General features: G+C 38.7%; 1 protein-coding gene across 2 annotated transcripts in view; it reads left to right on the top strand.

The window, feature by feature from the left end:
* The window catches only part of LOC137259979 (endothelin-converting enzyme homolog), a 75,626-nt gene that overhangs the window by 6,018 nt on the left and 53,925 nt on the right, over positions 1–15,683 (top strand). For both annotated transcript variants that reach the window (XM_067797641.1, XM_067797640.1), the window contains one exon: positions 2,248–2,468. In XM_067797641.1, coding sequence (XP_067653742.1) covers positions 2,252–2,468 — 217 coding nt within the window. In that variant the 5' untranslated portion in view covers positions 2,248–2,251. The remainder of the gene's footprint in view (positions 1–2,247; positions 2,469–15,683) is intronic.

Raw genomic sequence — 15,683 nt, 5'->3', positions numbered from 1 at the left:
AGGGTGGCAGACATGTCAGAGGAACAAGCATGTCAGTTAGCCCTGTGCAAGGACTCTTAATTTAGGTCACTGACACCGTTGTATGTTTTCTGCCTTAGATTATCTCCCAAAGTAATCCTTAGAAAGTGTTAAATTTGGCATCTTAGGAAAGATCATGTATAGTTCATTCTACCACAGTGTGTTTTGTAATAAAGTATTGTTTTGTCCTGCACTATTATAACATCAAAGCAGTGGGACTACCTTCCACATGCTTTAATTATAACAGTTCAGGGCAAAACTATAGTTTATTACGAAACACACTGGGGTAGAGCGAACTTTATTTCCGAATTAATTTTGTGCTCAAGAGTAAATTCATGCTAAATGTTGACAATTAACACAAATACATAAAACATGTAATTAGTACTTTATTTCTACAGAGCTGTTTATGTCTGGGTTAATTCCTGGCTTATATTTATTTATTGTCATTACTAATTAACCACTGGCTTCCCTTGTTATCTTATCACTGCTGTTACTCTCATGAGTTGATTATTTGTGGACCACCCCTTATTGCTGGAACCAGATCATATGAAAATTGACACCATACATGCTATATGTTATCATTCGCAACGCGTTATGCTGGGGGTTATGAAATGGACACTGTGCGTCTGTGCTCATTTGTCTATTCTGGAGGATAACTTTCAAACCGTTCAATATTTCCTCACAAGACTTAGCACATAAATAGATCTTTTGGTGTATTGATGTCTTTTGGTTAGTTTGGATTTTTGAATAAAAGTTTATGCATTTCCATGGCAACAAGTTTGACAGATTGAAATTGGTGGTAGGGCTCTTGTCTTGAGCAGAATGTAAACACTGTTTCCTGCTTGTTCACCTGTACACAGGTAGGTCTGGTGGTGAACCGGTGCCTTTTGATAGTTTTGTCGTATCACATTGACCTGTGTCGTAATGATTTGATTGGATAACCGATGACCTCTCAGTTATGTCACGTTGTGACGGAACTACATTTCCATTCATAGCAAACTCGTGAATTCATTCATTATACAACCTATATGCATTGTGGGAATGTAAACATTGCAAACGTTGCCATGTCGCTGTTTAACTGTGAGACGAACTGAGGCATTATATCCGTCAAAAACATAAACGCAGTGTTTCCACCAGTGATATTAGCGGAGTAAAGCAACCACAAACCAAGAAACGGGGTTCTACATAGTAGTTTACTGTGTGAGGCAATGACCGTGAACTGACATGCGTCATGACGTCGGATACCAAGGGGCAGATGTGACGTCAATACAGTGTGATGTCATGCTAAAAGTGTTCTACAGTACACAACTGTTGTGGTTATGAAACCATAAAAATAACAAAAATAAACTATTTTGTCAATTTAGACCTGGGTAATCAATAAAATACCACACTCGGTCTCATTACATTTAAATTATACGAAACTCATGTTGCAGCTATATTAGAGTGTCTTGTGCACAACCAGTAATGTGTCTGTTTATCCATCAACATGCAACAACATACAATCATCCCTTGTTATAACACAGGTCTAGGGGTCCATAGATGACCTATTAAACGAGACACCTGTGTTGTACCGGTACATAAAATGGCATTATGATGATGACATTTGTAAAACAAGTCAGTGAGTCTGACCACCCGATTCCATTAGTCGCCTCTTACAACAGGCATGGCTTGCTGAAGGCCATTTCTAACCCAGCCAGGGCCAAGATGTTTTAAGCAGTCTTAGCACTAAGATAGTCGTAAGTGCCATGTATTAAGGTAAGACTATCTTAGCGCTAAGAGAGTTTCGAATATCTAGGCCCAGATGTTTACAAGTTTTAAACTGTGTATCTCATTTGGCAGGAATTATAACATGAAATGAAGCCGAGGCTAGATGAAGCAGCCACCAGCATGTGATTGAATGTGCTCTAACCTTAGTTCAACCCAACACAGTTGACCCAGTTTGGACCTTCATTCTTTAGGTGTTTGTTATTTAAAGCTGCACTCTACAAAATTCCAGCTAAATGGCAGTGGTCTGTAAATAATCGAGTCTGGTTGCTGAAGATCAGTTCTGACCCAGATCTTGTATCCCACTGGTGACCATTGAGAGGATGACAGACGATCTGACAACTGGAATTGATTGATGGAGGGAAAAACACACATACACATGCATTCACAAACATTTCTGGACAACAGAAGAAGAACAAATATAAATTCTGTCATGGGTCACAATTTTAACATATTCTGTGCTAGGTGAATGCAATACCACAACAGTCTGACGAGACAACGACATAACATGTCCTCGCGGAGGGACCGACTTCTTCGTGATCAGGATTCCAAGTCTTTCAACAGCGTGATGGCAAGGGAGAGAAACGGAAGCAAGCAGCGTCTTGTTCAAGACTATAGAGACTCCGCATCAGATGGTGACTCAGATGATGAGGAGTCATGGGGTTCCGTGGATGAAGATTATATTTGTAAGTCAACATTTTCTTTTATATAATTTGTTTTTTATTACTTGCATGGTTTGCTTGATTTAAAAAAAAATTTGAATGAAGTGAAATATATTTTTGTACAGAAGTTGGATAATTTTATTTCAAGAATGGTCAACAGAATCTCAGAGAAAGCATGCTGGATTATGTAAATTGTACTTGTGTTGACCAATGGTAGAGCTGGACACCCAGTCCACAAACACCTGGTGTCATTGACTTTCAAGTTTTTACTTTTACTCCAATGGAATCTTTTGGAGCTGACTACCATCACTAAATTTTCTCTGTTGTTTGCTTTTTATTACTAGTATTTTATATTGTATTTATATCACATTCATACCCATGCACAATGCATGCTAAAAAAAACAGGTATTTTTTTCCCCCCGAGGGCACATCAAATTATCAATTTCAACTCCCTGGGCTACATACAACTCTTGCAGCCACTACTTATACAGACTTTGATAGTCTGTCTCAAAGTCCCTGCATCTCAAGCCCTTTCTGCAGTGCTAATGTCCTAAATGAAGCAAGTCTAGATTTCCTCAGGTTCTGAAACTCTGTGTTTCATTGTTTAAAACAACCTTAGTTAAGATCAACCTTAAACACTAAGGTTAGAGCTACGATCACCTTAAGAAAAAGATACGCCTGTTGCATAAAACAACCTTAGGGCAACCTTAACTCGGACTCCAGCCTTAACCATAACCTTGACTAAGGCTGAACTCTCCAGCACTGGAGTAATTGAAGCGTCAGTAGTTACCATGTGAATTCAGTGTGTCCATATGAACCGGGATGTCTCTGTACACTCTCTGCTTCTTCAAACTTCTCTGAAACTCATTGTATAAATTGTATAAATAAGTATATGTGTAACCATGGTAACAAATCCAAGTCATGAGATCAGAGTTATCCTTATTATGACTAACGAACGAAGGAACGAACGATGAATGAGAGCGCCCTCATATCTTTGTTATCGACTTGAAATGTGTGATTGACAGTAACAATAAACATAACTTAGATTCACATATAGCAATAACGTTAACTGTTTACGATAGTGCGTAATCCAATTCATAACTTGTTACTGACTCTATGGTTTTCATTTATTACATTTCATTCTTACAATAACTTATGTAATTACCTTATCGTTACAAACATATCAATTCATGATGTTATCTTACTGCTTTATACGCTCTCCTGAAAATGAACAATTAGTTTGTCTGTTGACCATCTCACCAAGAGACCTTCAAAAGATATGTGACGAGGCACCTGAAATTATCTGCCCTTTAGTCCCGTATATGATTACCTGCCCTTTAAACACTTACAAATAGTCACCAGATCCTTACAATCCTCCTTCATTTTGTTTGAGTGACTGTAGCAGAGTGCATTGATTAGTTCTGTTTTTCTGTTTAACCTGTCACAGCTAAATTCTCTTCTCACAAAGGTTACTTGTCATGTCTTCCTGCGAACATCTGTTCTAATACGACCGTTTCATGATGCTATTTTTCCGGATTCGTGATTGGTGGCAGTCAGATTTTGTTGTGCAATCAACGACATAGTTTTAAAAGCTATCATTTGTAAGACCTCAGGAATATGGATATGTTTTGGCAAAACTAGGACCTCTTCCCCTGCATGATGCTCAGATGTTTCTTCTAGACAGAGCTCAGTCATTGACAGATCAATGGTGTCTCCATCACCCTGGTTGACACCGGAAAAGCTAGCGATTAAATGTTGTGTGTGTCCTATCGACACAAGTCCCTGGCAGATGACGGATATTTGTGGCACCACAGTCACTTGTATCAGTCAAGTTGGATCTAAGTGAATGTAACACATTGTTGTGATTGTATAGAAAGACGGGAGATAATTTGTGTTACGATTTTTTGCCACAGGAAAATATGGCAGTATTAGAACAGAGGTTCGTATGAAGTAACCTCAGTTGAGAATGGTCACAGCTGTGGTTCTGAATTAACATTGACTACCCTTGAACTTAAAAACTGGATAATACTTTGCTAGCTAGCTAGTGTGAAATGTAATCAACACCTAGTGACTGTTTCACATAAAAGTACCAACTATCTCATCCTCATCGTGAGCAGAGGCAGCTGTTGTATGCCTGGACCTCAAAGGCACAATGTCACACATTTTCAACTCTATTTTAGCCTATATGTAATATATTGGGGGATATGCACTCACTTTAGCTTCCAATATTGATGCAATACAAGACTTATTATCCCTTACGACTTGCCTGAAATCGATAATTGAAACTTCGAGGTGAACAGCTTCCAAATAGAGAACATGTGACATGTATGGAATGTAATGAATTGCTTCGTACATCGAAAACTGTAGCACACGATGTTGTCAATGTTTCTAGCACACAATGTTGTCAGTGTTTGTACATCGAAAACTGTAGCACACGATGTTGTCAGTGTTTCTAGCACACAATGTTGTCAGTGTTTGTACATCGAAAACTGTAGCACACAACTTTGTCAGTGTTTGTAGCACATGATGTTGTCAGTGTTCGTACATCAAAAACTGTAGCACACGATGTTGTCATTGTTTGTACATCGAAAACTGTACCGCATGATGTTGTCAGTGTTTGTACATCGAAAACTGTACCACATGATGTCAGTGTTCGTACATCGAAAACTGTAGCACACGATGTTGTCAGTGTTCGTACACCAAAAACTGTAGCACATGATGTTGTCAGTTTTTGTAGCACACGATGTTGTCAGTGTTTGTAGCACAAGATGTCAGTGTTTGTAGCGCACGATATTGTCAGTGTTTGTAAAACAGAGCAATTTGAGCATACTTTACCTCACTCTTTGAGTCACCGTGGGAGTGAATTTCTTCTCAGTATTCTTAAGTTTTTGTTTAAGTTCTCTCTGCTCTTTTCTGGCCTTTGTTTCTGCTTCATTTTTCCGTTTCTGCTCTTTTCTCTCTTTTCATTTCAATAATATGATCGCGCATCAATATTCTGTGTGAGGTCAGCTTTCTGGGATTGACTTTGCCTTCTGACTTTTTAGTTCCAGGCAAAGAAAACTCCTTGTTTACTGCCTCCAGTTGTGTAAGAGACATCCCTTCATCACTTGCAATCTCTACAATCATATTGCCAGATTCACCAAATGATGAAGGGACGTCTCCACTGAGAACAGAGAGTATAAATTCCTCAGCTGTCAAGACCTCTGTCCCTCAGGAAGGTCAGGCTCCTGTGGTGCGGATGTTGATGGTGTCTGATTCGGAGTCGCTGCAACTTTAAGTGCAACTGCATCACTGGGAGCTTCGGAGGTTTCAGGGATTCCGGGGATGGCAACTTTGGAGTTTGATGTGGAGGTGTTATCAAATGGTTGAGATGGTGCAAAGGCTGATCTGGGGATGGCTGTGGGATTGAAGGGAAATATCTCGCATTTCCTGAAGCCTTTGATAATGTTGCTGGCGGTGAATGCTTTGTCATAAGCAGCTCTGAATAACCTCGGCCACTCCCACTTACAAACGATGTTTTTTGGGCTGCTGCTGATATACTCTGAACACCCAAAGCTCCATTCCCTACTAAAAGAACTAAATACAGTTTTATCTAGCAGACAGAGCCATTGGGTTGTGTGGGGAGGGAATGCGAGAACTGTAATATTGTTCTCCTGTGCTTTCTCCAGAAAACCCAGCGTCTCGTGAGATGAATGACTGTCAAGGATGATCAGCTGGGTCGCAATACTTGAGAAAATGGTCTTCAAACCATCTCTGCCCCAGCTGATCTTCCATCCATGCTGTCTCCTGGTACGTGTACAAAGTACCTGGAATACCAAGTTTTGTGTTATAGGCTCCCAAACTTCTTTGGGTTTCCCTTTCACAATGACCATTGGTGGTATGGTGTTCCCTGTGGCATTAACACAGGCCAGCACCGGTCTCGGTCATTTTTGACTCAGCCAGGAATGTTTTTTATGCTGGCTTCAGCAAAAACTTTCGCTGGCTGATGAGTCAGAGGGACCCTAGTGTCATCTATGTTCCATATTAATTGTGGTTTCCGTGCTTTTTGGCCACCTTCCAGAACGACATGCCCATATGAACATCGTTAATTGCCATTTGAAGGTCCTCTTTTGTATATGTTCTTTTCTTCCCCATCTAGAAAAGTAACAACAGTAGATTAATTCTAATGAAAAGAACAAAAGCTTCATGACTGAACAAGATATTCATTTATTTCAGTAAGACCTACAGTGTTGTATAACTTCCATCATGGTTTTCATATCCTGTTGGAGATCGTAATGGTTTTGTATATAATACAAGACCTGACGCGCAAGGTGCATCATTAGATATTTCACCGTCTATCTCCTGCTGGTGCTTTAGTATATGGCAAATTGCATGGGCCTCAGCATTTCCATAAAACATGTAGTCTATGCTGCGCAGAAGCAGCTCCTTTATAATTTCAGCCTCTGACTTGAAATACACATCGTCAATGAGAATGTTTTTCATAGCAATCTTCCCCAAATCCACAGCAATAAAGATTTTCCCACTGAGTTCTTGCTCTCTAATTTTGATCGGCATTGCCATCTGCAATATAGCCTATATGTTATCTTCGTTAAAAGAACATTGATGTTTAGTAAATAGGCCTTAAATTTGTTATTAGTATTCAATTTCATTTTCATATTCTAATGGAGTATCTGTCAACCATATATCACACTAATCACCATTATGTTCTTCAAGAAGATAACCAAATGCATGATAATTAAAGCTAGAGAATAGTGTATGATGTTTAGAGAACATATTTTTATTTTGTCACAACTGGTCGCCTAATACCGTACACATCTGTATGAAAGTTCTTTAATGTTAATATTATCTAATGATATTCAAACTGGCCGTTTTAGTTTGTATTCAAGTGTCTGTGTTCACTTTATGTACATACTGTAATCAATCAACAGGTGTCCAAGGTTACGAGGGTGTGGCTTCTGGTAATCTCGGGTGCGAGTGAAAAGAACGCACCTGCGCAGGCAACCGTAAAATTAACCAATAAAAATCTTTCGTGCGATCACGTGATAGTTGACCGATTGCGTGCTATAAATAACACCAAGAATCCCTGGAAAAGTAATCGGCTTGAAACAAAAACATTGAGACAAGGGTTTATTCAGTATATTTATTTATATGAAGTGTACGGAACTTAGGGAATGCTTTTCTGTTGACGGTCATGTGACCACCGCTAGACCAATCAGGTAGCTGGAAAAATATGCTTACACAATAATTAGTATTCTGCCATGGTTTCAATAAACACTTTATTGTGGCTGGTTTATCACACTCGTTCAGCAGCCTATATTATAGTATACTAAAGTATACTTAGTCTCAGTACTTTTCGTACACTCTACTGAGTGAGTCTAACACTCCACTACTGAGTGAGTCTAACACTCCACTACTGAGTGAATCTAACACTCCACTACTGAGTGAGTCTAACTCTCCACTACAGAGTGAGTCTAACACTCCACTACTGAGTGAGTCTAACACTCCACTACTGAGTGAGTCTAACACTCCACTACTGAGTGAGTCTAACACTCCACTACTGAGTGAGTCTAACACTCCACTACTGAGTGAGTCTAACACTCCACTACTGAGTGAATCTAACACTCCACTACTGAGTGACTCTGAACACTCAACTACTGAGTGAGTCTAACACTCCACTACAGAGTGAGTCTAACACTCCACTACTGAGTGAGTCTGAACACTCCACTACTGAGTGAGTCTAACACTCCACTACTGAGTGAATCTAACACTCCACTACTGAGTGAGTCAAACTCTCCACTACTGAGTGAGTCTAACACTTTACTACTGAGTGAGTCTGAACACTCCACTACTGAGTGAGTCTAACAAAACCTAGTAGGAGGTCACGTCAGGTAACCATTAACATTGACCAGTCAGAACTAAGCTTACCAAATTGCGAAAGTGGACATTCACTCGTACCTTTTGAACGTTTACCTTGAAAAGATTTGTACCTTAACAATTACGAATACTATCTTTCATACGATCGCTACCGGGTAGTGCACATGAAGCATGCTACAATACTGTCAACTGTGAGCAAACAGTTGTTGAATATAATGTTTTTTGTCAATATTCAAGGATGTCAGCTTGTGGAAATATTAACTAATGGTAACCATGTCATCAAAAAGCCATAAGCATGTATACTGCATGCCAAATACCTGTGTTTTATGCAGATTTTCGTTTATATAGGCCTCAGTGTCAGTGACTAGCAAATTTTTCAAGTCCCGCCAAATCCTATACAGTAACCGTTGTCTGGTTAAGTCCATTCTGCCTTCTCATGTTTGATTGGACAGTCATACGTCAGTCCCTCCTGGATTCCGTGATTCCACGGTTGCAAAAAAAGTTACAGAATTTACCTTTCAATACAGGAAAATGTCTGGTCCACAGAAAATGCGTTTTCTTGCAGAATCCATGCAGAATTTGCCACTTTTCTGCCGTGGAATTTGCTTATTTCAAAAATTGAGTGAAAACAGACCGGCAGCTGAAATGAAAAGTAGCGACAATTTCAAAAGTAGGATCGGTTACACATAAAACGAACTGACATATTTACTGTCACAACATTTTCAAAACAGTCATGATTAAAGATACTTTATTGATAAAGCAAGTTTTGGGCATCTTTCAAATAATATTAGATGAACTTGACACTGCAATTACGTTCTCAAAATCAATCATTTCTAAAATTGAGATTCTTTCAGATTTAGTGTAAATATAAAATTGTCATTTTTATGAAACAGGAAGTTGTTGGTCTGCATCTACGTTACGAATGAGAGGAGAGAAAGAACTTTCAGCGAGTGTTTAATTCTCAAACACAGAAAAAGGTGTGGGTGCTTACTCAAGTGATGTGTACTGTCGATGTAACATTATATCTGTGTTTGAGAATGAAACTATGAAGGTCTGTATAATGTTTTTGTTGTTTTTCCTAAATGCTTTAACCGCAGAATGTTTTGCAGAATATTGAAAAATAGGGTGCAGAATTTGCTTAAATTTGCTGCGGAATTCTTAAAAATTTGTCACAGAATCCAGGAGGGACTGATTGGTCGCTCAAAGGTCACCTGATGCGACCTCCTACTACGGCTTATTCACGGGGTCGGCTTATATGCGGTAATATACGGTATGTTTCGTTAGACTCAGTAGTGGAGTGTAACGAAAAGTACCGAGGCTAAGGTTACTTACCCAGTTTATCTTTGTTAATGCACCAAAAAAATAAAGAAAAAATATAATGTAGTTCTTTTTTGGCAGATTGCACAAAATGCATTCATAAATTTCACATCTCTAAAGAGTAACTAGTTTGTTAGGAACATAAATTTCCTGGAGTCGTCAAGATAAATTCACTCATGACTTGGAATGAACTAGTAATGCGTATGGAAAGTAACAGACAAAACCAGTCTTGTGAAAAATGATGTTGAAGCAGACAAGTTTGTGTTCGATTATGACAAAATATAATTGATTGCTTGGTCGTTTAGTCATTGGTCTTCGATTATGTCAATTAATCGGATCACCACTGATGGGTACACAGTGTCTCTGTCTCTGTTTATCTGATTTTCTGAGAGGATCACATTAATATTGAAGCCAGTGGTTTAAGCAGTCACTCATCATGCTGAGGACCCCGGTTTGATTCAGCACCAGGGCACAAAGCCTTTTCCTTCTGTCCCCATATTGCTAAATTTGCTCAGACCGCCCCCAATCATGCTTTTATGTCAAGGGAGACAACTCCCTATGTCTTGTAGCCCTTTTGGCCAGATTGAAAAATTGGGACATGTGAGTAATACATTTTCTCTAGGTACAGAGTAAGTCACAGCAGCCATAAAATATTTAGTCATGTGCCACGTCGAGTTTTTAAACTTTATCATGATAATAATTTGTGAAAGAGAAAAATATGTCTCAAATATCAACAGTGAGTGAAATGTTACACATTATTTAAGATAAAAGTTTATTTGTTCAATATAAAAATGCATTATTTTAAAACTGTTATGGCAGTATTTGTAATCTTTTACAACATATCGAAACAAATGTGGAATGAAATGCACCTATTAGCCAAAGAAGTCAACATAGAAAATACACATAAGGAAAACATTTAAACAAACTTTTGCATTTAAATCTTGCACCAGACATGTACAACACAATGCTATAACCTAGATACTTTGTATTGTCATATTTTTCATAATAACTGATTACATATTATCATAACAGATTGTTATGAGTTATGTAAAGTTCTATGGATCAAATATGAGTCACAGTAAATTGTCCTATAATGTTTCTTATGTATTTTTGACATTAGGGATTAAACTAACATGCTATAGGCATGTGCATGTTTCTTAATATTGGAGTTGATGGGGTAGCCTAGTGGTTAAAGTGTTCACTTGTCCTGAGCTCCATTCCTTGCATGGCTACAATGTATGAAGCCCATTTCTGATCTCCCCCACCTTGATGTTGCCGGACTGCTAAAATATCACTCATTCACTCATTCACTCATTCACTCATTCACTCACTCACTCACTCACTCACTCACTCTACAGAGTGTTTGAGAGATAGGTTTCAAACAGCAAGATGTCAGAGTGATCTCCCTTGGATTTTGTGTGTGTCTCGTTTACAACACTTCAGATGTTATTGACAATGTTGTGGAAATATGATGTAATAGAACTAGGTAGCTGCTGTTGCAAATCCATGCGGTGATTTTTTGTACATTTTAGTCCTACCATACAATAAAAGATTAAAGAATGTGATATTTCAAGCAATGTTTGTTTTAGTTTCTGCTTTCAAATGTGCCACAAGGCTGTCTTCAAGTTGAATCAGATGTGCCCTTGGGAACTGAACTGTTCCAAGAACTTTTCAACAGGAACTAGAAATGTAAACAAGCTTGTAATTGCGAAGGATTGATAGCATCCCATTCAAGTTCTGAAAGCCAACATATATTCTCTATTGATCGTAATACGCTTCCAGCATGTTTATATGTAGTCTGTCATACCTACAGACCCTGAAACAAATATTTCTAAGAAACAATTAATTCAAGAATATGTGGCAAGTCTAGATGGCCACAGTTTCAGGGACTGTACATATCTAACATATGTTATATTTAGGATTACACCCTCTTGGTAATGTACAAACTCTAGTACTTTTTTTTAGTTGAATCCCATCCGGTATTAAAACCTACATCCTCAGAGTTAGGCACCTAATCGCCAGCACACAAAGCCAGCCGCCTAACCTGCTCATCCATCACGACTTCTGTATAGATCTGCTGAATTCACAAGCATGTGGTGTGCTTGTAATTTATCCCTTGCTGTACTTCTATTGCGACTTATGGGATATTTTATTAGACTTCGTCAATCCATCCGTATGTCTGTACATATGTATGAGCTGAAATATGTTAAGAAGTTTGAAGATTTCAGCATGTAAGGCTCCATCAAGCTTCATCCAGGGATGACACAGGGCCCAGTCAATTTCACTGGATTTTCTTCATATTTGACATCAAGCTTCATCCAGGGATGACACAGGGCCCAGTTGATTTTGGTGACCTTAAATTTGATTGGATAATTTGCAGCAGGGGGTTATGTCACCTTCGTGACAATGCTTGTTAATGTTTAATTTGGACCTATGTTGAGTCTCTTCGACCACACTCCACAAGCCCCCACAGTGCCAAGATCTTCAGAAAATGAAGAAAATCACTTGGCTCCTATTTGTTACATTTTATATTTCAGGAATGTATTTTCTGTAAAATATGTTCATTTCCAGGATTAGATGTTAATCTGGTTAATGTGTCTACGCATCTGTCTTGGTGGCTACCTCTCCTGGGCCACCACCTCTTTACTCACCATTACAAGGTGATGACCTCTGTCAGTGTTCCGGGATTTCTTGACTGTTTCTCTATAAGTTATAAGTAGTATGTACGGTTTTATGTCACCTTTGGCTTCAGCAATATCCCAGCAATATCACATCAGGGGGCACTAAGATGCCCTTCGTTCACTGTCCCCACATGGAGAATTGAACTGGATCGTTGTGTGATATGCAACTGCTGCAACCACTGCCCAGAGAAACCAGTGGATGATAGTATGACCAACATTCAACCTTGTTCACAAGATGAAGCAGTTAGCATTGAAGGTTGACTAGAGAAACCAGTGGATATAGTATGACCAACATTCAACCTTGTTCACAAGATGCAGCAGTCAGTGTTGAAGGTTGATTAGAGAAACCAGTGGATATAGTATGACCAACATTCAACCTTGTTCACAAGATGAAGCAGTTAGCATTGAAGGTTGACTAGAGAAACCCGTGGGTGATAGTATGACCAACATTCAACCTTGATCACAAAATGCAGCAGTCAGTGTTGAAGGTTGACTAGAGAAACCAGTGGGTGATAGTATGACCAACATTCAACCTTGTTCACAAGATGCAGCAGTCAGTGTTGAAGGTTGATTAGAGAAACCAGTGGATATAGTATGACCAACATTCAACCTTGTTCACAAGATGAAGCACTCAGTGTATATGGCCAAATAATTATTGATCCCATCCGTTTATCAACACACCAGCGCCACATTTGTTTGGCATCCATGTTTTGACTGACAGCAATAGGAAGGATGAGACAGAAGTAAATCATTATCACCAGCCACAGCTGCAAGCTGGCCAACTTCTGGGTGAATGATATAGCAGAGCTTGATTTAGTGCTTTCTTACTTGCACTAGTATACCCCTATATTATGTAGTGCAACCTAGTTCTAAATCAAACTTGCACCAGGTGCAAGTCAATGTTTGAGAGATAGATCAATACTAATTTAATCTAACATTATAAGCATAAGTATGTCAGCTATCTTTTCTTCGGAACTTTGATAATCTGTGGCATGCTAGCATTGCTGTTTATGGACACATTTCGGCTTTGACAGCTCTTGTAAAGAGGGATCTGATGCGTCTCTGCATTGGTTTCAGGGGTACAACATCATGGAAATATGTTTATGTGCACCAAAACCACCGGCGTTTTAGCACACTGGAATTTGGTGATTACAAGAGTTTGAATGGTTACATTATCCGCAAAGATAACCCCTGAAGATCCCGGTAAATATTGGTCTTCAGTAACCTATGCTTGTCGTAAAACTGGAGACTAACAGGATCATGTGGTCAGGCTCACTGTCATGGTTGACACAATAGTGTCATCAGTTCCCAGTTGCAGAAATTGATGCTCCTGCTGTTGATCACTGTATTCTCTGGTCAAGGTTTGACTATCTTCAGACTGCTACCATATGGCTGAAATATTGCTTAGGGGGATGTTAGACAATAACAAGAAAACAAACAATACCATATGGCTGGAATGTTGTGGAGTGTGACCTAGAACTAAATTCACTCACTGACTGCCTCTGCAATAATGGCTGAAATATTTCTGAGTGGGATGTTAGACAATAACAAGAAAACAAAACAGTGGCAGTGGGTGTGACAGGTTGTTGGTTGATGAATTCATATCCAGAACTGAGAAGAATAAATAATAATCTCAATATATTACTCTTGATGATTACAATACCAGACATGCTACTTTGACTGAACCATCTGTTTCACGTATCAGCCAGCTAACCAGCTCGTGGTGCACGTAGTTGCAAATCCAATTTAGTATGTTTTCATTGCCCTTATCTTCTGACAAATGTACAAGCATATTGTGTTATATACACTGTGCTATGTAATATTTGATATCTGAGATACAGAGATGCCAACCACTCTCATTTTGGATGAGTTACTCCGATTTTCAAACACAAAATCCATTCTCCAATTTGTCTGTAAAATCTCTGATTTTTAGAAAATGCAAAGATGTTTATAAGTTTAAAATATTTGAAAGAATTTTAGTAAATAGCTGTTTGAATATGTTCATTTGAGTTAAGTATTATCTGGTTAAGTTTGCCCAGAAATTGCATATTTCCAGCAGACTAAATCTCTTTTTGTGAGGGAGCCCCCCTCCCAGACACCCACCGTCAAAAGGGTCCCGATCCCTCTCTCACACTCACTCACAACTCACACCCTCAGGGCTAGAGAATTGCTTTGCACTAGGTATGACTCCAGTTTCATTTGATTCAGAGTTGGCATCTCTAGAGATAGAATGACTGAGGACCCACTATGTACCATTATGCCTCATTCTGATTAAAATCTGTTCATAGCCATTAATTCACCTTTTACATTCCCTATTTTCACTTGATTTGGGAATGGTTGAGTAGCCTAGTGGTTAAAGTGTACACATGTCATGCTGAAGACGCGCGTTCGATTCCCCACATGGGTACAATGTGTGAAGCCCATTTCTGGTGTTCCAGGGACACTGCTTAAAGTGGCATAAAAACTTACTCACTCACATACGAAATTTACATATTCCAATTGAAAATCTGTTCACAAGAAATTTTGAACAAGGGACTTCCATTCGAGATTAAGATTTGAAACATAACTTACAAATATATGAAAAATCACACTGTAAATCTGGGTTCAATTCCCCTCATAGATACAGTGTGGAAAGTCCACAGTCCTCACTGTATTTGATTGTGTTGACCATCAGATACTTCTTTTCATGCTGTTGATCACTGGATTGTCTGGTCCAAACCATTATTTACAGACCTCAGCCATATAGCTGGAATACTGCTATTGGTGAGTGCGGCGCTAAACAGCGAACAAACAAAGCAAAGAGATACTTATGTATTTATGATGATGTCATCAACTTGGACACATACATTGCTTGACTTTCAGACAAACAGAAAATCTGTGAATCCGTTCCAATTTCAGCTGTTTTATAATTACAGTAGGAAGACAAAATATTATGGATGTCAACTTCAGCATTTTTGTACAATTTAACTCACTCAGTTATTTTTGACAGTCATGCCTGTTGTTACTCACCTTTCGTCCTTGTTTTTATTTGCATGTATTGGTTCAGAATTGGTTTCTAGGTTACGACTGTTAGTTCAATATTACTGCCATCATTGTTGTCACAACTTTCCATAGTGTTACGAGAGTGCAGTTTCTGTAAATTGTATTATTTTACTTTAGTTTTGACACAGGTGCATTGTATGTGAAGCCTCTACTGTGAATCTTTGTACTTTGCCTATGTTTTTGCTTAGTACAAAGTATTGAAAATTTTAGACTTGTCAATGTTATTTTTGCTGGTTCTTACACCTTTTGTCACGGTAATTTCTTAACCGTAACACATAGTACAATCTTTTTTCAGCTTTGCAAAACTGGCAGTGTATTTCCATGT

The sequence above is a fragment of the Haliotis asinina genome, chromosome 13, assembly GCF_037392515.1.
Source record: "Haliotis asinina isolate JCU_RB_2024 chromosome 13, JCU_Hal_asi_v2, whole genome shotgun sequence".
NCBI lineage: Eukaryota > Metazoa > Mollusca > Gastropoda > Lepetellida > Haliotidae > Haliotis > Haliotis asinina.
The sequence above is the reverse complement of the archived record's forward strand: the minus strand, read 5'-3'. Positions and strand labels throughout refer to the sequence as shown.